This window comes from Oryctolagus cuniculus, chromosome 15 (assembly GCF_964237555.1).
Source record: "Oryctolagus cuniculus chromosome 15, mOryCun1.1, whole genome shotgun sequence".
Lineage (NCBI taxonomy): Eukaryota > Metazoa > Chordata > Mammalia > Lagomorpha > Leporidae > Oryctolagus > Oryctolagus cuniculus.
In genome coordinates this window covers 797,281-819,014 of record NC_091446.1, presented here as the reverse complement: position 1 = coordinate 819,014, position 21,734 = coordinate 797,281, and the positions used below count along the sequence as shown (strand labels likewise).

Genomic DNA, 21,734 nt, shown 5'->3' with positions numbered 1-21,734 from the left:
CCCCTGGGCCAGGACCCCCACCCCAGTGCCTGGACCCCCACCCCTGGGCCTGGACCCCCCCCAGGGCCTGGACCTGCATCTCAGCACTGGTGCCGCCAATCTGAGCAGGCCCAGTCCTTCGTGGAGAGACCTCGGGAGCCAGCCTGGCCCAACCCCCACACCCCCACGGCTGTCACTGAGCCCTGAGCCTGGATGACCTGCCCACCCGGGACCCCGCACAACAGCCTGCAGGGAAATGGCTTGGCCCTGACCCACCCTGGCAGGGGCGAGGCTGCGGTGCAGCAGGCTCTCGTGGGTGTGCAGGCTGCTTCCTGAGCCTCGCGCAGGCGGGTGGGGTGGGGGCAGCTGAGAGTGTCCCTCCAAGAGTCCACATGAGGACGTCTGGGTCAGGGAGCACCCGTCCGTCACACTGCAGAGCAGCCAGCCTGGGGGACTCAGGTTCAGCCTGCCTGCCCAGTGGGGGAGCAGAGCTGACTTGCGTGACTCAGAGAGCTGGTGCTGCTGGGACTTCACAGAGCTCACTGCCCACTGCCCGCCAGAGGGGACCTGCCGCTGCCCAGCCCACCGTGGCCCGCGTCGTCGCAGGGCAGTGCTGGCCACCACCCTTCCCAGGGCTCAGCAGTGGCCAGCTCAAGGCCCAGCCAAGTCCTCTTTAAAATAAATGCTTTTTGTTTGAAAGGGACAGAGAGGGAAAGGGGGAGGGGGAAGGGAGAGAAAAGGAGAGGAGGAGGGAGAGGGAAAGAGGGAGGGGGAGAGGGAGGGGGAGAGGGAGGGGGAGGAGGAAAGGGAGGGAAAGGGGTAGGGAGTAGGAGAGGGAGAAGAGAGGGAGAGGAGGAGGGGGAGGGGGAGGGAGAGGGGAGGTAGAGGGGAGAGGGGGGTGGGAGAGGGAGAAGGGAGGGAGAGGGAGAAGGGAGGGAGGGGGAGAGGGGGAGGGAGAGGGGAGGGGGAGAGGGAGGAGGAGGGGGTGGGAAAGGGAGAAAGGAAGGAGGGGGAGAAGGAGAGGGGAGAGAGAGGGGGAGGGGGGAGGGAGAGGGGGAGGGGGATACAGAGGGGGAGGGGAAGGGGGAGAGGAGGGGAGGGGGAGGGGAGAACGAGTATCTCCCACCTGCTGGTTCACTCCCCAGAACATCCGGGGCTGGCCCCGGCCCAAGCCTCCACGCAGGTCTCCCACGTGGGCAGCAGGGGCCCAAGCCCGTGGCCATCATTGCTGCCTCGCAGGTGCATCAGCAGGGAGCCGGGACGGAAGCAGCCATGCACCCTGGTGCTGAGTCGTGGGTGCCCAGTGGCAGCCTCACCCGCTGCACCGCAGCACCTGCCCCACAGCCTCTCTGTACGGCTCCTTGGTGTCACTCTCATGCTGTCCCTGGGGGGCTGATGCAGGGGTGGCCCTGGGAGCCAGCTCGCCCACTGTGGCCGTGCCTTCAGCCACTCACGGCTGACGTGTTTAACTGAGGGTCGCAGCTGCACACTGCAGCCCTAGCCCGGGGCCCAGGCTCCGGGCAAAGTATCCCGGTCACAGTCCCAGAGCCACGCAGCTCCGAGGCTGACACCAGGAAGGCCCGCAGGGGCCTGGCACAGCCCAGAAAGGTGAGGGGAGGCAGACCCAGGTCTGGCGAGAGGAAGCCGCCCAGGGAGCCGGGCGCCCCGGGGTGCGTGGCGCCCAGGGAGGAATCACTGCCCAAGAGTGCCCCATGCTGACAGGAGACCTCGGGTTCCAGTGAGGACAGGAAAGAGCAGCAGTGACCACGGCCGAGGGGGGAGCCCCCTTCCCACTGCACAAGGCTCGGCCAGGTGGCGATTCTAACCGCGCTGCCCAGGTCGAGGCGAGAAAGCACCATGTGGGCTCGGGGCCCCGGAAGTCGCCTGACGGGAGGTTCCCCTGCCTCAGAGAAGTTCCCATCCCAGACGCACACGCTCCCGGGATGGGCAGAAAGGGCGAGAAGCAGCCACAGCCGCAGGCACGGGTGCCACACGATGCCGCACGCGGCTATGGGGAGTGAAACCCAGCACCACTGCCACAAATAACAACTTTGCACCAACAAACAGCAACGCAGGTGAAACGGGCAAACCCCATGCCTGGAAAGGTGAGGATCAGCAAAGCTGACACGGCAGAAACGGGAAAGCTGGATAATCCGTGTCTGTTAAACTGAACGTGCAGGGACATCCTCCCACAGAGAAAACCGCCCGGACGGCTTCCTGGCGAATCCCAGCAGGCACAGGACCCCAACCTCCCAGAGAGCAGGGGACCCCCAGCTCCCCAGGGACCATGGCAAGCTGACACCAAAACACAGCAGGTGGCAAAAGCAAACCAGCACCCTGTGTCTCCGGCTTGTGCCAGTCCAGTGCCTGAAGCTGGGTCACCTGTTAGGACCAGAGGTTAACTTCCCACAGCCACTGAGGCAGGCGGCCTGAGGCCACGGCACCAGCAGAGGCAGGTTTGGCGAGGGCAGCAAGGAGCCTACCGGAGCGTGCAGCCTCGTGCGCAAAGGCCAGGCCCTGGGGCGCTGGGGTGCAAGCGGTTCACCGCACCCGTGACACCGGCACCCCAAGCCAGAGTGCAAGGTCAAGTCCTGGCTGCTCCACTTCCGATCCAGCTCCCTGCTCACAGCCTGGGAAAGCAGCAGAGGACGGCCCACGTGCTTGGGTCCCTGCATCCACGTGGGAGACACAGAGGAAGCTCCTGGCTCCTGGCTCCTGGCTCCAGCCTGGCCCAGAGCGGCTGCTGCAGGTATTTGGGAACGGAGCCTGCAGATGGAAGACCTCTGTCTGTCTCTGCCCCCACCCCCACCCCACCCTCTCTGTCACTCTGCCTTTCAAATAAATGAATCAATATTTTTGGGAAGGCCGGCCCTCGTGACTGCGTGCCCTGTGAAAGGCCCGACCTCTTCATCTCGCCTGAACTACAGATTTCTAACATGAACTCGAAGTGACACAAGCCCCGCTGTGCAGAGCCACGGTGAACACAGAGGTAAACACTGCGAGTGGGGCATATCCAGCCTGATCCCAGCAGCGCCCAAAACCAACCCAGAGACGCCAGGCTGGTGCCGCACCCGAAACCAATCAGTGCAGTCCCCGCAGGGCCAGAGTAGCAGAGGAAAAGCTACGGCCACCTCCACGGACACAGGAAATCCACGGACGGTGGCAAACAGAAGCCTCAGCCAGCTCAGGAGACAGGAGCCGTGCCAGGCGGGCAGCGCACGGCCACTGGGAGGGCCGACCTGGCGTCGCACTCGCCACGCGCCCGCCGCTGGGATGCAGCCGGTGTCACTGAGGAAGAGCCAAGGAGGGCGTGGCTCACGGCGCGGTGACCATGGCACCTCTGTGAGTGACACCCTGGGAAGTGAGTCCATGAGGCTGTGGGTCACCGGGTTGGTCTACAGTGAGGGATTTTCTAGACAAAAATACGTAGGGAAGATGTGACAACACGCACACAGCACTGAGGAAAACCAGAGACGACTGGCGCAAAAATCCCAAACATCTCCCCTAGATCACCGTGCATGATGGCCACTGCCCACAACACCGGCAGCCAGCACGAACAGAGAGCACGCGGCGCGGCCCAGCCATCCCCAGAGAGCAGGGCTGGAGGGCCACAGCATCCGTAGGTACTTGTAGAGCTGCCACGGTCAGCGCGGGGACAGGACCCAAGAGGGATCAGGGTGATGACCAGAGACAAGGCCACAACCACAGGCCACGGTCAGCGCGGGGACAGACACAGAGCAGGGGTCAGGACAACGTCCAGAGACAAGGCCACAACCATGGGCTACAGTTGGTGCGGGGACAGATACAGAGTAGAGGTCAGGATGATGTCTAAGGACAAGGCCACAACCACAGGCCATGGTCGGCGCGGGGACAGACACAGAGCAGGGGTCAGGATGACGTCCAGGGACAAGGCCACAACTCCAGTGCCAAGGGAATCTGGTAATCTGACATTTCAACAAACATCCACCCTGCAAAGAGGAGGAGGAGGAGACGAGGGAGTAAGGAGGGACTCACAGGAACCCCACCCTGGGCGCCCACGCAGCCTGTGTGGCATCTCATGGCTGCAGAACTGGCGCAAAGCCCAGCGGGGTCTTCCTGACGCCAAGTCGGGCAGAGACGTCTCAGAGAGTGCAGCAGAGGGAATAAACTGACAGAAACTCCTGAATGCCACCGAGATGGCAAACTTCTCCCCTGAAGGACCGTGGAGAGCGCCACACACAGGCGGAACCGGTGCCGGCACAAGCAGCTCCCAGGGGAGCCCGAGGCAGGGGTGGTTACCGATGAAGTGCGTTTGTCAACCCCAGAGCCTCATCCCGAACGGGGTGAACCGTATTACATTGATCTTTGGAACAGCCGATGTTTCTACATACCAGCAACAAAAACTTCTAAGTAGAATTATAACATTATGCCCTAACTACAGCATCGGACAAGCAGAGCGCTCAGCGACAGATTTAACGCGATGTTTAATGCCTGCACCCTGAGGCCTGAGACCGACAGCTGACCCCAGTGAATGGACAGCCATGCATGGGCTCTGACGGGATGGCTCCCTGGCCGTGTAATACCCAGGACCCCCAAAAATGACTGAACACAACCACCCCCAAAAACCCAGGCTTTTTTTTAATAGAAATTGACAAGCTGATTCAAAATTGGAGGGAAATACACAGGACCTACAAGTGCCAACACAATTTTGGAAAATGAAGACTTCAAGTCTCACTACAAAGCTACAAGAACCAAGAGTCAAGTGGGGTCACTGATATGAGGAAAGACAAGAGAGACCCAGGCCGCCCTCGTGGGCCCTGTCCACGCTGGATCTGCCCACTCACTGAGACCCAACAGGCAGCTCCCGAACCCACAGGGCAAGGCTGTGTGGGATCCGGAGCAAAGCGAGCCTGACCTGCCCCCACCCGGGGCTTCATACCCGTGCCTGCTCCAGGTCGTCCTTGCTGTGGATGTGTGCCCACGGTGTGCCCGAGGCTGAGTGGGCGCACATGCGAGTGTGCACGTGGCTGCGTGACTGTGAGCGTACACTTGGCTGTGTGTATGCACATATGAGTGTACACATGGCTGTGAGGGCACAGATGGCTGTGTGCATTGCACACGAGTGTGCACGTGGCTGTGAGTGTGCACACGCAAGTGTGCACATGGCTGTGTGACTGTGAGGACACACGTGGCTGTGCATGCATGTGGCTCTGTGCAAGCACACACGTGAGTGTGCACTTGGCTCTGTGTGTGCATGTGGATATGTGCGTGCACACACATGTGAGTGTGCCTGTGGCTGTGAGTATGGACATGGCTGTGAGTGTGCAGATGGCTCTGTGCAAGCACACATGTGAGTGTGCACTTGGCTCTGTGTGTGTGCATGTACACACGAGTGTGTACGTGGCTGTGAGTACGGACATGACTTGAGTGTGCACGTGAGAGTATTAACTCCAAACAGAAGGCAGAATCTCAAGGTTGGACCGCCCGTTTTGATATTTGTGACCATGGCTTCCCAGAGCCTACCAAGGAACCAAAAGACCCCAGGAGTCATCAGGAGGGTGCCGAAGGCTACACGCACGTCCAGCAGCTGTGTCCTGCGATACTGCACACTGCCGCCCCGTGGGTCCACGGCTCTGCCACCTTTCACAGGGCGACCCCAGTGGAGCAGCACAGCAGGGCAGGAGCGGTCTACAAAGGCTGCGCGTCCCCTGCTCTCACCGCACGCCTGCTCCTGTCTCCTCCGTCTGACACAGACTCCCTCGGCCAGGCCGCTCACCACACTGCAAGGAGAGGCGGCCGAGAGAAGCCGCCACTGGACGGCAGGTGCACTGGATGGCAGGTGTAATTAGCAGAAGCTCCAATTACTCCACTCTGAGCCGGCTCACGTCCTCTGGGGCAGCACATTTTTTTTTTAATTAAAAACATCTCAAGTTCATTTTGGGAAAAGGTTTCATGAAATTCCTCTGCACTGAGGCCCACTGGGAACACGGACGTGGGTCCCGAGCCAGGACGGCCCTGCCTGGCTCTGGGGGCCATTGTCCCTGTGGTCTCTCAGCCACAACGCTCTGGCCCGGGGGGCCTCAAGGCATGTGTTGGCGAGAGGGCGGGGCCAGGAGCCCATGAGACAGGATGCCGTTCTTGTCACCATTGGGAGGTGGCACTGAACCAAGCCCACGGCTCAGCAGGTGCCTGAGGATGGGTGACCAGGGCAGGAGGGGGCTGTGCCCCCGAGACTCCAGCCAGCAGCTGCTGGGGAGTCCTGGGGCCTCCTGAGGCCCCCGCTAGCCTGAATCCGACTGCACCGAGCACCTCCTGCCTCCCACGTGGACGCCAGGGACGAGCTTTGCTCAGAGCAGCACAACTCCCACCCGGTCAGGTGTCCCTCGTGCGGGCAGCCCCAGGCCGGCAGAGCGACAGGTGCACATCCAGCCTCAGGGACCGGCTGACTCATTCCCAACAGCAGGGCGAACACACCACTGCGGCAGGAGCTCCTGGGGGCTCCCCACCTCGGCCCCGGCTCTGACCCCACCTGCGCACCAGTGTGTGAACGGCCGGCTAACCCGCCCTGGCGAGGCCCCCACTCCATCTCAGACACACAGGGAAGGCCGAGGGCAGCATGAGCCCCGTGTGCCCCGAGTGCCAGCCTGCTCCCCTCCACGGCAGCAGGCTCTCCAGTCCAGAAGGCTCCCCGGGGCCACAGGCCCCACACGGATGCGGCACCTTGCAGGCCTGGCCTCCACCCCGGGCTGCAGGCCCCAACTCTGCAGCCACTTCTTAGTAACACACAGAGCAGCTGCCGCCCTGGACACCCCGCGCCACACGGGCACCGCCATGGGAGGAGACATCCGGACATCACCGCGTGGGGTGCTCACCAAAGAGACGCCCATCAGCCACACACAGTCCCTGGCAGAGGCTCAGGGCCGCAGAGGCCGGGTCTGCATCTGTCCCCCCACTCACAGTCCCCACCATGCACACTCAGACGCAAGCAGACACTCGAGAACACAGGTGCATGTAAACACATCCGTGCACGCATGCCTGCAGGTCATTCCCGCACACACAGGGGGGCCCGCAGATCCCCAGGGACGGCCCAGGTGTCCCAAAGGCACGGCCTGGCGAGGGCAGCCTGCAGCACGCGGCCGTGAAGCCTGGGCCCCAGGAGCCCTGGTCGCTGTCCTGGCCAGGCTCTGCAGGCTCCTCTACAGCTGAGAGGCCCCACTCGGGCCTCCAGCTCTGGCCCAGGCGGAGACGGCATGGGGCCCAGGCAGCCGGGGTGGCCCCTCTGTCCAGGCTCTACCCCGACTCAGCCAGTGGAAGTCGGGGACCCTGCAGTCAGAGCCACCCCAGGCACAGCCCAGGAGCTGCCAGAACCACTAGAGAGAGGCCGCTGGCGCCGTGCACCGAGCCAGACGTTCAGGTCGGGTCTGCTGTCGGTTTCCTAAGCAGACCACACGCAGCTGCCACCTGTGCAGAGGGCTCCTGGGCAGCAGTGTCTGCAGCTGCCGCGACGCCCCCATCTCGTCCAGCCCACGGCACCACCACCCCTCCAGCTGCCCCCCTGCCACGGCCTGTAGATTCCTCTCGGTGCAGCCCCGACAGCATGGAACGGAAGACACGGCCCTCAGAGGAGGCGAGGCTGGGTCTGCAGGCCCAGGCAGCAGCACTCAAGGGGCCCCAGGCTCCTGCTGCCCAGGGAGGGGACCGCCCTGTGTCCAGCTCAAGACCCCGGCCCCTCCCAGCTGTTGAAAGCAGCCCTGGAGGAAGGGGGGAGCCGCCGGTTGGAGTCTGACTCAGCTGAACCCCACGCTCCCCTGGGGGGCAGGACCTGGTGGTCCCCCGCTGAGGTCGGCTGCTGTGTCCTGGAGCCTTCTCGTGAGAGGCAGGAGGGACATCAGACTGAGCACACCCAGCATCTGGAGCTGTCCAAGAGCCCCCAGTGCCCGGTCCCCACCCTCTCCCCTCACCCAGCTTTTGGGGGGGACACAACGTGCAGGCAACACCTGCCCCAAAGTTCCGAGGTGCTGCGGGCACAGAGGCACAGTGCCCCGGAACAGCGGAGCAGGCTGGCTTTCTCACGGCACACGCACACGCACACGCACACGCCACCCCACGCGTCAGCCCAGAGTCTCTGGGCAGTCAGAGGAAGCTGGCTGAGCTGTGTCCTCAGGTCAGCAAAACCAAAGAAAAGGGAACACAGCCAAGCCCAGGGTCCCACAGGGACCTGAGGCTCGGTGCCGGCCTGGGTGGGGCCTGGGACAGAAAACCCCAACGGGGCGCCGCCACTGGTCCCGGTTCTGATGGATGCACTTGAGGGGCTCGGCGCCACCCTCACTGCTCCGGCACTCAGACCTCAGCCGCTTCCCCCGAAAAACTGGAAGCCAAGTGTACACCCTGGATGCGTTCGAGAGAGAACGGGAGGTGGCCCGAGGAACTACACACGGATGAGCTGGTGTCTTAGCATCGCTCCTTGCCACTTCCGTTATATAACAGAACGCTAAAAGGGAGAAAGATCATTCTGGAAGCAGCGCCCGGCGTTGGAGGGGCCCCAGTAATCCATCATCCAACCAGGACACCAGCGTGAGCGAAAGGGGACACTATTAATAGCCATGCCAGGTCAGCGGCGCCCTGGGTGGCCACCGAGGATGGGGACTGGCGGGCTCCCACCTGCACCCCTGACCCTGGAGAGGACTGCGGGCCAGGGGCTGGCAGAGGGGCGGCTGGAGGCAGAAGGCAGAGGTGAGACCAAGTCCTGGGCATGGCTTCCACCCACAGCCGCCCCCTCTGCCACTTAATGCCCCTCACAAGCAACTCCCAGGGTGCCCCACGCTGCCTCCATGATGACTCCACCCAGCCAGCCCGTCCCCTCCTGCCTGTCCTCACTGCGCAGGCCTGCACCGTCTGAGAGGCACGCCTGGCACCCCCTTCCCTGGACTGTCCCTGTGTGCCCAGTGCCCACTGCTGCTGGACGGGCTTGCTTGGGCCCCGGGGGCCAAGCCAGCCAGGCAGGGTCACAGCACAGGCTCCGGGGCCCAGCGACTCAGCTCACAGGTCCTGCCACCTGCTTCTCTCCGCATCTTCTTAGCTTCCCCCGCCACCCCCCCCCCCATGTATTTACAAAGTAACTTTTCTGCCTACAGAGAGAAAACCAGAATTCAGACTCGTGGGTGACCTTGGCTTCCAGAAGAAAAAGAAGGAAAAAGTTGGGGGCAAAACCCACAACCCAGGAAGGCCCAGCCCAGGAAGCTGCAGAGTTTCCCAGACGAGCCCTGGTCAGCGGGGCCAGGGCCTGACCATGGCATCGGTGGCAGCGCCTCACGCCGCCTGCTCCCCCATCCCCCGGGCTGCCGCCTTCCCACCACCCACTGCTCTCCATCTCCCTGGGGCTCCTGGGCCGGGAGCCGACTGCCCAGTGTGCTGGCTGGAGCAGGGCCAACTCAGCCACACTGGGGTCCTGCCTGGCCCGGGGTCCGAGCTGGCCCAGGGGAATGTAAGCAAAGGGTAAGTGGATGGGGCAGGCCCTCGGGGCAGCGTCAGACCTCAGCTCGTCCAGCGCTTCTGGTCAGGCAGCACAGGCCCTCTCATCCCCAGGTATCAGCTCTGCCCCACCCCCAGCCCATCTGAATTTGCTCTTGGCTGAGAGTGACGAGGTGACCGTGTGCCAGGGAGAGGGCCTGGCGCCTCCCACATCTGCATTCCTCAAGGTCCGGGCACCTGCAGGGAGTCCTGGCCACCCCGGAGGCCACAGAGGCCACGGGCAGCCGCGGAGCCTGAGGCACTCCCTCCAGGCGGGGGCCTCGTCCCTGCCCTGGTGGGAGTTGACCTTGTGGTTTCTCATCACTTGAGCCGCTGGACAGGGGCTCCGGACCGGCGGGGCTGAGGCCTACAGCGAGAAGCCGCCCGGTGCGCTGACCACGCAGGGCTCTCGGCCCCAGGAAGCCCTTGGCAGCGGGAGCCCTGCGAGCAGCCCCCTCAGCCGTGCCTGAGTCAGGGTGCACACGCCGAGACTGCGGTTACGGCCGCGAGCTGCAAACTTCCAAGCGTCTCATCACGTGATGCTGGATACCCAGGCCCTGGCCTCCAGCCTCTGAGCCCCGCGCGTGGGCGAGAAAGCCACCAGGTGCCACAGAGGCCCCACGTGCCCAGAGACCCACGACGGTGGGACCATGCGGTGGGAGACCAGACCGTCGCTAAGCTTAGGCGTGGTGTATCACCAGCAACAGGGGACAGGACTGCAGGACCCCTGGGCACACAGAGGGCCTGGGCAGAAAGGTGGTGCCCGGTCCCAAAACCACGCAGGCACCCAAGCAGGGGAGGCACCAAGGAGAGGCGCAGCTGCCAGAGTGTCCCCGGCGTGGGACGGAGCCCATGTCACCCTCCAAGGGTGCTGAGAGATCCCCATGCCCCCAGCAAACTCAGAACAAGGTCCCCCAGGCCAGGGGCACACCTAGCTGTTGCCATGGTTCCCCGCTGGCGAGCGCAAGCCAAGGGGCAGGTCTGTGAGAAACGCAATGTGCTCGGCTCCTATTTTTAATGAACTGGGGGCGACACCAGCGCCCACCTACACCATCTCCTTGGCTTCTTAAACGACACCAAGCTGGGTTTTCAGGAGCGCGGCAGAGCTGGGAAGGAGGCCGTCTCGGCTCCGGGGAAATGGGAGATGGGCGGGGTGGGGGGGCGGCGCTCAGGGGACTGAGTGGCCCCGGCAGGCCTCACGCCCCGCAGCTGCTCTGCTCTGCGAACAACAGACCCCAAGTCCGTGGGAAAGTTGTTTTCTGATGAAGCAGGCATCTCAGCTTTTCAAAAATAACCGTCATTTCATTAATTACAATAATTCTCCCGATTTGTCTCAGATTTTGACCATCATAATCACTCAGTGCGCTGGGCTCCGTCTGTTTTGGGAGGAGGGGTGGCTGGGGGCACACCCATCCAGGGCAGGAAGGGGGCACCCATGGGGGGCTCCAGGGGCAGGCGCCAGGCAGGCAGGCGCAGGGCAGGCTGTGAGCCCCCTAGGGGGAGGGGCTGGGAGCGCCAGGGCCCGCCACTTGCCAGTGTCAGTCACCAGAGCAACAGTGGTGACTCAGCTCCACCGCGCTCAGGCGAGTGACACCAGGTGACCCTGCATTCAGCTCTGTGCCTCCCAAGGAGGAAGCAAACAGGGCCAGGGAAGCCTCGCCCCTCCAGCAGCGGCTCTGGGACAAGGGACGCAGCTCCCAGAAGGTGAGCCACGCCCCTGCCCGAGCCCTGGATGGGAGTCAGAGGATGCCAGCTTTAAGGACAGGTTCAGGCCTCGGCGCCTGGGACAGCAGGACACTAAGCTGGCCACACCCGACCCAGAAAACAGAGCAAAGGTACACAGGTGCAGCACCCGGCTCGATGAGCCACGCCCGGCTACTACTTTGTAACAAGCCCCAGGTCCCTCCGACAGCCAGGAATGGCTGCCCCTCCCGGCAGTGCCCAGCACCAGGCCCGGCCCCGGGGCCGCTGGCTCTGGGGGGTTCTCGGCCTTACTTAGCCACGGGCACCACTGTCCACTTAATGCATCTGAGGACCAGCGGCCCCGACGTTGTAGCTGGAAAGGCAGAGTCCCAGGCCTCCCCCTTCACGTCTGCATATTCCAGGCTCCCTGGGATCGGGGAGCCAGCAGTGAGGGGCTGCCAGGACTGGCCCAGGACACGAGCGCCGGCTTCCTGCAGCTCAGCCCCTCCGACCGCCTCGGAGTCCCTGCAGGCTTCATCCGCACAGAGGATAAAAATTGCCTCCGATGCCTTTTCCCATTTACTTCTCAACCAGAAAGCTGGGTGGTTAAATTTTTAAAAGAAAACCCAGCTTATTTTTAGCACTGTAAAATGTACAACCAGATGGATAGACACGCGGAGCTGACATTTGTTACATAAAAAAGTCCCACAGTTGGTCCCAAGTCCGTCCTGCAGCAGCCTTGGCGGCTGGGGGTGGGGGTGGGGTGACGATGTGTCCAGCGCCATGGCTGCGCAGAGGCCTGCCCGGCACCCACAGTGCTGGCCTGGAATCCAGGCGGCCTTGAAGGAACACACAAAGAAAGCTGTGCGGTGGGCTAGGGCCACACGCCCCCTGCCCAAGTGGACCCCAGACTCCCACGCCCACACAGGAGGGAGGGTGTCACCTCCACCCACTGGCAGAGCCTTGGTCATCTGTAACCAGCACCTTTTGGCCACCAAAGTCCCTGTGTGGTGAGGGAGGGCTGTGAGCCACTGGCCCCATCCCTTCCAGGTCAGGAGACAAGGACAAAGGCATCGACTGAAACTCAAGTCCACCCCCCACGTGGCTCTGAAAGGAGGAGCTGCCACTCTGCTCCCCGTGCTCTAGGTAGTAACACAGGGAATGAGCAGAGCAGAAGCTCAGCCGGGGACCTGGGGCCACGCGCCCCTGCACACGGCCGGGGACCTGGGGCCACGCGCCCCTGCACACGGCCGGGGACCTGGGGCCACGCGTCCCTGCACACGGCCGGGGACCTGGGGCCACGCGTCCCTGCACACGGCCGGGGACCTGGGGCCACGCGTCCCTGCACACGGCCGGGGACCTGGGGCCACGCGTCCCTGCACACGGCCGGGGACCTGGGGCCACGCGTCCCTGCACACGGCCGGGGACCCGGCGTCATGCATCATGCATGGCTGGAGACCCGGGGCCATGCATCCTTGTACATGGCTGGAGACCTGGGGCCACTCATCGCACACAGGTGATGCCACAGACCCAGAAAGCCCCAAAAGTGACCGGGAGCTGTGAGCCAGCGAGAGTCCTAGTCATGTCCCTCATGCCAGCGTGTGCCATTGTGAAAACGCAGTCCAGCTCGCGGTCGGGGGCAGCCAGCGCCAGGACTTCAAACTCAGAAATATCCCCCAGGGTTCGGCTCAGGAAGTGCAGGACCCACAGAGGGAAACTTTCTGAGCCGGCTTGAAGGGTTCGAGGTGAACGCGAAACCACAGAGACCTGAACAGAAAGCACAGGCGCACGCTCACGGCCGAGCCGGGGCTGATGGCGCCGAGGCAGACGGCGTGAAGCTGACCACACGGATATTAACCACATCCGCACCAAAAATAACGGTGGCATTACAGGACAAATGACACGGGTGGGAGGCTGTGAAAGGTTACGCTTTATATATAAAGAATTGGAAGAAACTGGACAGAAGGCAGAGAGGGAGGGAAAGGGAGAGGAGGGAGAGGGATGGAGAGGGAGGAAAGAGAGAGAGAGAGGGAGAGGGGGAGAGGGGGAGAGGGGGAGGGGGGGAGAGGGAGAGAGAGGAAAGGAGGGGAGAGGGGGAGGGGAGAGGGGGAGGGGGGAGAGAGAGGGAGGGAGAGGGAGGGAGAGGGGGAGGGGGGAGGGCGGGAACAGTGTTAGGCCATTGTTTTACCTGTGAGACTGGCAGAAGCAGGTGGCTCGGGGAGTTGGTGAGGACTCCGGGAGATGAACCTTCCCTTCCCAGCCGCTCCGTGTGACACAGAGCTCCCCACTTGGCGCCAGCCACCATGCCCTCATGTCTGGGAAAACCAGGGCGGCAGGCTGGCCGCTGGCTCAGAGGGACCCACTCCTATCTCCGTGAGCCACTAAGTGCGTGGCTTATCTCGCACGGAGACCCTGGGGTCGGCAACACCATGCCCTGAGACTCGGCCTAAGGAGGTAACACCCAGCGCAGAGCGGAGTACGCGATGCGGTCCATAGCTGAATGTTCAATGATTTTTACAAATGGAAAAACTTTAACATGATGTCCAGCAGGGGAAGTGAAGTAATGTCCACCCTCCCAGAGCACGGCTGCCAAGCAGGGGCTTAAAACACAGGAGCCCGAGCCCATCCCCCACACAACCCACCCCTCCCCGCGAGCCCAGGCAGCTCTGTCTCAGCCGTGTCCATGGAGCTTACACACGCCGCGGTGAGGACCCAGCACAGCCACCGAGCCAACCAAAGGTGCCTCCCAGCTGCACGGGTGACCGCTCCTGCAAGGCTGGGCACACGCACACGGTGCGCGGATGCTTGCCGGGGCCTCCCACTGAGGTGTGACATTTTCTGGAATTTATACCTCGATGCTGTTGAAACTGGAGCTCAGGTCATTGAGATTTCAAAGCAGTAACTAGAGACTCCGGGAGCCCCTCCCTGCCTTGGTGCCAGTCCACCCGTGACTCCTGCAAGGCCCCCCCGCCAAAACCAAACCTTCTCAGCAACGGGGGTTCCTTCCTGGCATGCCAGCCCCACACGGGGTGAGAGGGGTAGGCTGGTTCTCAGTGCGAGGTGCTGGGGACGCCTCTCGATCCCCCAGGGACCAAGGCAGCGCTGCAGCCCCTCCCAAGTTCCACCTTCACGGTGAATCTCTCACAGAACGAGCCTTGGCTCTGCCATGGGGGGGGGGTGTGTGCCCCGGACCCCTGCAGGGGCTGTGGGGAGGGGGGTGTGCCCCAGACCCCTGCAGGGGCTGTGGGGGGGGTGTGCCCCAGACCCCTGCAGGGACCATGGGGGGGGGTGTGCCCCGGACCCCTGCAGGGACAGCGGAGAGAGGGGGTGTGCCCCAGACCCCTGCAGGGGCTGTGGGGAGGGGGGTGTGCCCCAGACCCCTGCAGGGGCTGTGGGGAGGGGCGTGTGCCCCAGACCCCTGCAGGGGCTGTGGGGAGGGGGGTGTGCCCCAGACCCCTGCAGGGACCGTGGGGGGTGTGCCCCGGACCCCTGCAGGGACCATGGGGGGGGTGCCCCAGACTCCTGCAGGGACTGTGGGGGGGGTGTGCCCCAGACTCCTGCAGGGGTTGTGGGGAGGGGGGTGTGCCCCAGACCCCTGCAGGGACCATGGGGGGGGTGCCCCAGACTCCTGCAGGGACCATGGGGGGGTGTGCCCCAGACCCCTGCAGGGACAGTAGAAAGGGGGTGTGCCCCAGACCCCTGCAGGGGCAGCGGGAGGGGGGTGTGCCCCAGACCCCTGCAGGGACAGCGGGGGGGGGGTGTGTGTGCCCCAGACCACTGCTGAGCAAGGAGAGGGTCCCGGGGCACCCAGGCTCGCAAGGCAGGCCGGTACTCAGAGCTGAAATCTACCGAGCACTTTGTTAAACTGCCCTCTTATTTTCTTTTCATCCTTTCTCTGAAAACCAAATTTGAAATATTAATTAGGTGCTTTAATCTAAAAAATTCATCAGAAGGTCTCCCGTTGCCGTAGCAACTGTGCAGTGCCGGTAAATGCGAGTCAGCAGCGCCATAGCCACCTCTTCGCACTAGTGCTGTGGGGGGCGGCCACGCCCCTTCCCCAAAGACTCCCCCTTCCCGGGAACCTTAGGGTCTTCACCCAGGTACCCCTCAGCAGACCCTCCACACTCGCTGGGACTCGAGCCCTGGCCTGGCCACCACTGCCCACCCCAACATCAGCCTCAGCCCCTGGGCCCTGGGGCAGGGTGGCCATGCGGCTGGCCTCCAGCCTCAAGCCACCCAGGGGGTCCCTGGGGTGCATCCAGCAGGGGCGGTGCCTGTCATGGTGACACGCCTCCCTCCACCAGCACCTCTGAGCCAAAGCCAGCCAGGACTACCCCAGGCGCGAGGGACAGGGCCACCACCGGCAGACTCTGCCTCTTTAAAAGGTGCTGGGATGTTGGGACCTCAGTGGCATGCAGGAAAATCCATCTTCACCAGCTGGAGGCACAGGGCGCTGCCTTGGAGACCAAACCAGGACACGGGGCAGCTGCCAGCTCCGGGCGGGCACCAGCCAGCGCCAGAATCGCATCTCAGCCTGCGGCTGGCACAGCCCAGACGGTCCTGGGTTAGCCCGGTCCCTCTGCGCGGGAAGCCCGCACTCACGCAGCGCTCCCCGCGCCGGGCCCGACCCGGCCCGCCCCCGCACGCCCACGAGGAGTGCGGGCGAGGTTCCAGGACGTAACCCCTTGGTGCTGAGTGACGGATCAGAGGCAAGGAGCCGCGCTCTGAAGTCCCGAAAGCGCTCCCGCCGCAAGCCAAACCGCACATTTCAGCCACTAGAAGGAAACGCCAGGACCATCCTGTGTGTCACCGCAGTGCCATCGACAATTCTCCCTGTGGCTCCGGAGAAAGAGCTCCGCGCTGGCCGCGGCTCCGTGACCACAGCCACGGCGGGCACTGTCCGGCCGCCGTGCGCGGGTCCCAGCCGGACCCTCCAAGACCCATGCGGGACCTCAAGCCACACCGGCTCCCAGAACCGCGGGCCTCGCACCCAGACGAGGCCCCTCCAGCTCCGCCGGCCCCGCGCCACCTGTGGGCGGGCGTCTCGCTTCCCGCGCGCGGCCCCCGGGGGAACCCGAACCGCGGACCCCCAGCCGACCCCCGCGCCGCGCTCACCGTCCTCCTTGTCGTCAAACACCGGCCTGCGCGCCGCGGCCGCCGACACGGACGACCCCATCCTCTTCCTCCACTTGCTCCACGAGAACAGGGGGCGCGGCTGCGCGCGGGCATCGCCGGCGTCCCGGGCCCGGGGCTGACCGCCGGCGGGCAGCGGCTGGGCTTGGGGCGCGTCGGGGCCCAGGGCTCGCGCGCGGCCAGGGGGCGGCGAGCCCGGGGGCGCCGCGGCGCTGCTGCCTCTGCGCTCGGCGCCGCTCCTCATGGCCGGCCCGGGGTGTGCGCCGCGGCCGCAGGCGGGAGCATGGCCGGCCCCGGGGCCGGCAGGCGCGGGAGCCGAGGGGCCGGCAGCGCCGCCGTGCGCCCAGCCCGGGTTCTCGTGGCTCGCAGGCGGCCGAGCCCGCCCCGCAGCTGCGAGCAAGCGGGGGCGCCCGGGGCGGGGTCGGGGCGGGGCCTGCGCGGAGCCTTGCGCGGAGCTCAGCGCGTTGCTCGGTGCTCGGTGCTCGGTGCCCGGTGCCCGGTGCCCGGTGCCCGGTGCTTGCCGCCCGGATGCGGGCTGGGGGCCTGGGGCGCTCGGACCGCGCGGCCGCCCAGGAGCGAGGAAGACAGGTGAGAGTCCTCTCGGCTATCTCGAGGGCCCCGAAAGACAGGGGTCTTGGAGGCGGGAGCGACGCTGGTCGGCACCGTTGGGGACCCCTCGCCGACGTGGCCAGCGGGGCTTCGGGGGTCCTTTTGTGTCTTCCTAGCCCCCGAGAAGAGCCGCCTGCGGCTTCTGCCCCCAGAATTGGGAGTCCGGGGCCTTGCGTTCCTCGAGGCCAGCCCGGGGTCGCCAAGGCAGCGGCGTGGGGTTGGCTCAGGACGCGGTTCCGCCCTGCGGCTGCGGCCCGCGCGGGGCGAGGCCGCGAACGCGCGCACACGCAGGCGCGCGCTCACGGACCCGGGCGGCGCCGAGCGCGGTTCCCGAGGGAGGCTCCCGCGCAGGGCCGCGGCCGCGGCCCGGCTGAGGTGGGGAGCGCAAGTCGGCCGGGTCCTCTGGCCTCCCAGTATCCGACAGAAGGCTTTGCACTGGGAGCTGCGGGGTGCGGCCTGACCCCCTGCCCCTGCGCCCTGATCGCCTGGCAGCTGCAGCTTCCCGCATCCGCTGCTGTCACCGAGGAATCAGTTTTGGCCTCCCCAGGCCCTGCTGTCACGCGGCCAGGCCCTTTGTTCCCTGAGCGGGTCTTCCGCCGCCCCTCCCCCGCCAAGGCGGGTTCCCACACCTGCCTTGCTGGTCCCTGGCTGGCCCGGAGGCCCTCCCCTCCCCCGCCGCCCTTCCCAACAGCTTCGAAACTCATCCTGGCAGCCCGAGTCTGGCTGTTGGCATCTTAGGGGCCAACTTCCCCATCACTGGGGGATGCAATGACTGGAAGCCCCTGCCCAGCTGCTTGGCCGGGGGAACGCGAGGAATTTGCCCCGGCGTTGAGCTTCTGGGACCGCGGCTCACGGGAACCCTCCCTCCAGGCCCACCTGTGCATGCCTCCCGCCGCCTGGCCTGTTTTCGTGTCTCAGGCTGAATTGCACCCACATGGTGGTGGGTTCCCCGCCCCCACTGGGCTCGCAGCCCTCCATGAACACCCACAGCCGTCTGCACCGAGCGCCTGCCGGCGGCCATTACCCAGAAGTAGGTAAGAGCCCCTGATGTGCCGAACGCCTTGGAGGAGCAGCCAGGGCACTGACTCAGCCGGCTGGAGCCTGGGAGTCCTCCCAAGCAGGCGGCCTCCACAGGTGGCAGGAAAGGGGTCAAAACACGAGGCCAGGGGTCTCAGGAAGAGGCCGAGACACAGGTGAGGCTGACCTTGCCCACACCTGGCCTCCTGCAGGAAGGGGAGCTGGCATCCCTGCCTGTGGGGCCGTCGGAGCCGCCCAGAGGACGCAGGCGTGTGCGTGTGCCGGCCAAGGCTCCAGGGAGCCTGGTGGCTGAGCCCCAGGGTTTGACGACTGGGGTGGGAGCCCGAGCTGCACGCCGGTTCCCAGAGCGGCTGTGGCAAATCACGAGTGTGGTGGCTTCTAACAGCAGGCGTTTGGCCTCACAGGGCTTTGGCGGCAGGGCTGGCTCCTGAGAATCCGGCCCCAGCCTTCTCCGGTCCTGGCTGTCCCCAGGCCCTGGGCGTCCACCCAGTCCCTGACCTGCCACACATCAGTGCGCTCTCTGCTTCCCACCCCTGTCATGAGCGGGACCACAGTAAGCAAGAGCCACACATCTGCAAAGCCCCTTTCCTAAACACGGTCACTCAGGTCCAGGTCTGCTAGCTTGGTGGACGGGGTCCTGGCCCCCCGAAACCCCTGCTCACCACACCCCAGCATCCCCAAAGTGCCGTCTCACCTGAGTCAGGTGCAGAACCCTGCTGTAGCCCCACTGTGCCTTCCCTGGGTCTCAGTGGCCTACGTCAGCCAAGGTCTGAAAGAAATAAATGGACAATTCCAGAAACAATTCGTACGTTTAAGATGTTATTTACTTGAAAAGCAGAGAGACAGCGACAAAGTCTCCAATCCCCGAGTTCCCTTCCCAAATGCCTGCAACAGCTGGGGCTGGGCCAGGCCAAAGCCAGGTGCCTGGAGCTCAACTCATTTTCCACTTGGATGGGAGCCGCCACCTGCTGCCTCCCAGGGCCCACAGTAGCAGGAAGCTGGAATCGGAAACAGAACTGGGACTGGAGCCCAGGCACCCTACTATGGGACGTGGGTGTCCCCCCCGCCCCCATGTGTGAATTCTGAATTGTTCCGTCCGAGAAGCAGGGTGAAAGCTCACAGATGGGCTCCATCCCACCTGGGACACGAGCCGGCCCTTCATCTGGCACGTCCCCGCCGTGTCCACGCCCTGCTGTCTTGGTTATCAGGTCGGCTGCGCAGCCTCCCAGACCCTGTGTCCCTGTGCCCTCCTGCGACTTGGTAACAGCCCCAGTGGGTGAGGGCAGGGACGCTGGCCACCGGGCGAGGCCAGGGGGGCTGCCGTGGGAAGCGGAGGCAGCGCCGACCTAGTGCTGAGAGGAAAACATGGGTCCTGAGCCCTGCAGCGAGCACCGATCAGAAACTGGAGAAAGGAAACGGAACTCACGCTGGTTTTGCTGTCACACCTCAGATTGCAACAGCCCCGGCACCTGCTAAGTGCTTGGCCAACGAGAAGGCGCTCGCTGTGCGTGTGTGTGTGCAGGCGTAGGTGTCTGGGTGCACACGTGTGTATGAACACAGCACTGCTCCCAGGGATTGTACTGCCCTTGGTTCCGGGCGTCCCTGGGCGGGGGGACTTGGCCTCCGGACCTGTGAAACTGCAAAACACGTTCTTGGCTTCCAGACTGCAGCAAGCTCCCATCCCCAAAGGGAGAACGCGGGGGGGGGGGGGGGGCAGACGGAAGTCAGCCGAGCAGGAAAAGTGTGCTAGCGTTCGGGGTCTGAGCAGGATTCCCACCGGCGCCGTGCCCACCCTCTGGGCCCACGGAGGCTGCCGGCTGCTGACCCTGTCTCGGGGCAGCACAGGTTTGCAGCTCGGTGCTCCCGTCCGGGTTCCTTGCTGCTGTGGAATCTGGGAAGTCTGCCAGCACCCCCCATCCTGAATCTCTGTCCCTCAGCCGACGCCGGCAATGCGGCCGCTGAGGGGTTCCCACAGAGCCCTGGGGCTGCTCAGTGTGCAGAGGGGTCCGTGTGGCCAGAGACCTTTTCCGCCAGCTGCTGCCGTGGCCAGGGGGCCACGTGAGTCACCCGCCTGGGCTCTCCGCACCCCCTCTGGAAACGGCTTTCCGGCGGTTTCTGAGCCAGGGTGTCCTTTGCAGCAGGGATGGGCGCTTCGCGTAGCAGTCTTCTGGCTCCCGCCGTGAGCAGCACAGCGGCAGGTGGACAGATGCACCTGCCGCTGGGGCTCGGCCCTCCCGCCGTGAGCAGCACAGCGGCAGGTGGACAGATGCACCTGCAGCTGGGGCTCGGCCAGCCCTCCCGCCGTGAGCAGCACACCGGCAGGTGGACAGATGCACCTGCAGCTGGGGCTCGGCCCTCCCGCCGTGAGCAGCACACCGGCAGGTGGACAGATGCACCTGCAGCTGGGGCTCGGCCCTCCCGCCGTGAGCAGCACACCGGCAGGTGGACAGATGCACCTGTAGCTGGGGCTCGGCCCTCCCGCCGTGAGCAGCACACCGGCAGGTGGACAGATGCACCTGTAGCTGGGGCTCGGCCAGCGCTCCAGCCGGCTGTTCACCGCGGCAGGGCTCCAGGCGTCTCCTGCTCCTCATCACTGGGTGGCGACCTTCCCTCCCGGTCCTAACAGCACTCAGTTCCGCCTGAGCCCTCCCCAGAAGCCCGTCCAGGCCCATGCTGCTACAGCCCCTGTCCTCCAGGCCTTCTGGCCGTTTGCACGAGGGTCATCTCTACTTCAGGGCACCTGACTAGCTTTAGCCACATCCACAAAACGCCCGCACATCTGTACCTAGACTCCTGTTTGATTCAACAGCTCCTGGGCACTTGCAACCTCCACCGTGTGAGGAAGCAGTGCGGGGGGACGCAGAGGGAGGTGTCCGGGTGGACCCCAGGTCTCCCGCAGGGATGGGCCTGCCCTTGCAGAAAAGCCTTCCGTGATGGCATCCTGGGCAGGTGCGACTCGAGCCAGGGCCACCTCTGACACCCTCATCACCTCCAGGCCCAGATGAGTCCCATGACCAGCTGGCCACAGAGCACAAAAGCAGCTCGGGAGATGGGGGGAGCGAGCCTCTGCAAAAAGAGGTAGCAGACCCCACCTCTCCAAAGCAAGGAGCAGGCCCGGGAGGGGATCCCACAGGCCACACCAGGGCTTGGTGCACCTGCCGGGGGCTGGTCATCGGCCAGGTGCGCAGCGGCAAGGCTGGACTCAGCAGTGGCTGAGAGGCACCCCCAGAGGGGGAGGGGGCTACAGGCTCAGGGAGACAGAAGTGGGGGATGGACGCCCTCTCCACCCCTGCTCCCCCAGCATCTGGACGGCCTCTGTCCCCTGCAGACTGGAGAGGACCGCGGGTCTGTAGGGGGCCTGGGCTCCCTGACCTCAGGGGAACAGTGACCCCCAGGGGGGGCTCAGGTGCAGTTGCCATCGGACAGTGACAAGGCCAGCGCCAGAGGCTCAGGACAGAGCTGCCCCACGGGGACCCGTGGCAACCCAGGTGCCCAGAGAGGGGCTTGGCAATGGGTGTGCTTGTAGAGTGCTACCTGTGGCACGAGGACCGGCAGCCTCCTCCCCTGTTCCGAGGTTGGAGCTGGTTCATAGCTTGCTGCTGCCTTGTGATGAGAGCCTGGCCGTGCAGCCCAGGTGTGCACCATGGATCTCCCCATCCGCCCGCTGACCGGACCGGGGACTGTCAGATCCTGACAGTCTTTCCCAGAGACCCAGCACGCCGCCACGGGAGCGCTGGCAGCCAGGGCTTTGGCAGGTTGAGTGACGGCTCAAGGCGGTCGCAAGGTGGGTCTCATGAACCACA

At 64.8% G+C, this 21,734-nt stretch overlaps 1 protein-coding gene across 3 annotated transcripts in view; it reads right to left on the bottom strand.

Moving 5' to 3' along the window:
- STK32C (serine/threonine kinase 32C) overlaps positions 1-20,292 on the bottom strand; it is a 57,791-nt gene extending 37,499 nt beyond the window's left edge. The window contains exons 1-2 of one of the 3 annotated variants that reach the window (XM_051830112.2): positions 19,358-20,292; positions 18,626-18,700 (exon numbers count right to left, since the gene is read on the bottom strand). Coding sequence is in view for 1 of the 3 variants with exons in the window: in XM_051830110.2 (XP_051686070.1) it covers positions 16,267-16,528 (262 nt within the window). In the remaining 2 variants the exon portion in view is untranslated. Of the gene's footprint in view, positions 1-13,339; positions 13,364-16,266; positions 16,693-18,625; positions 18,701-19,357 lie in introns of those variants that run through there. The other 2 variants (XM_051830110.2, XM_051830114.2) reach the window with 2 other exon arrangements.
- Positions 20,293-21,734: the final 1,442 nt, after the last annotated feature.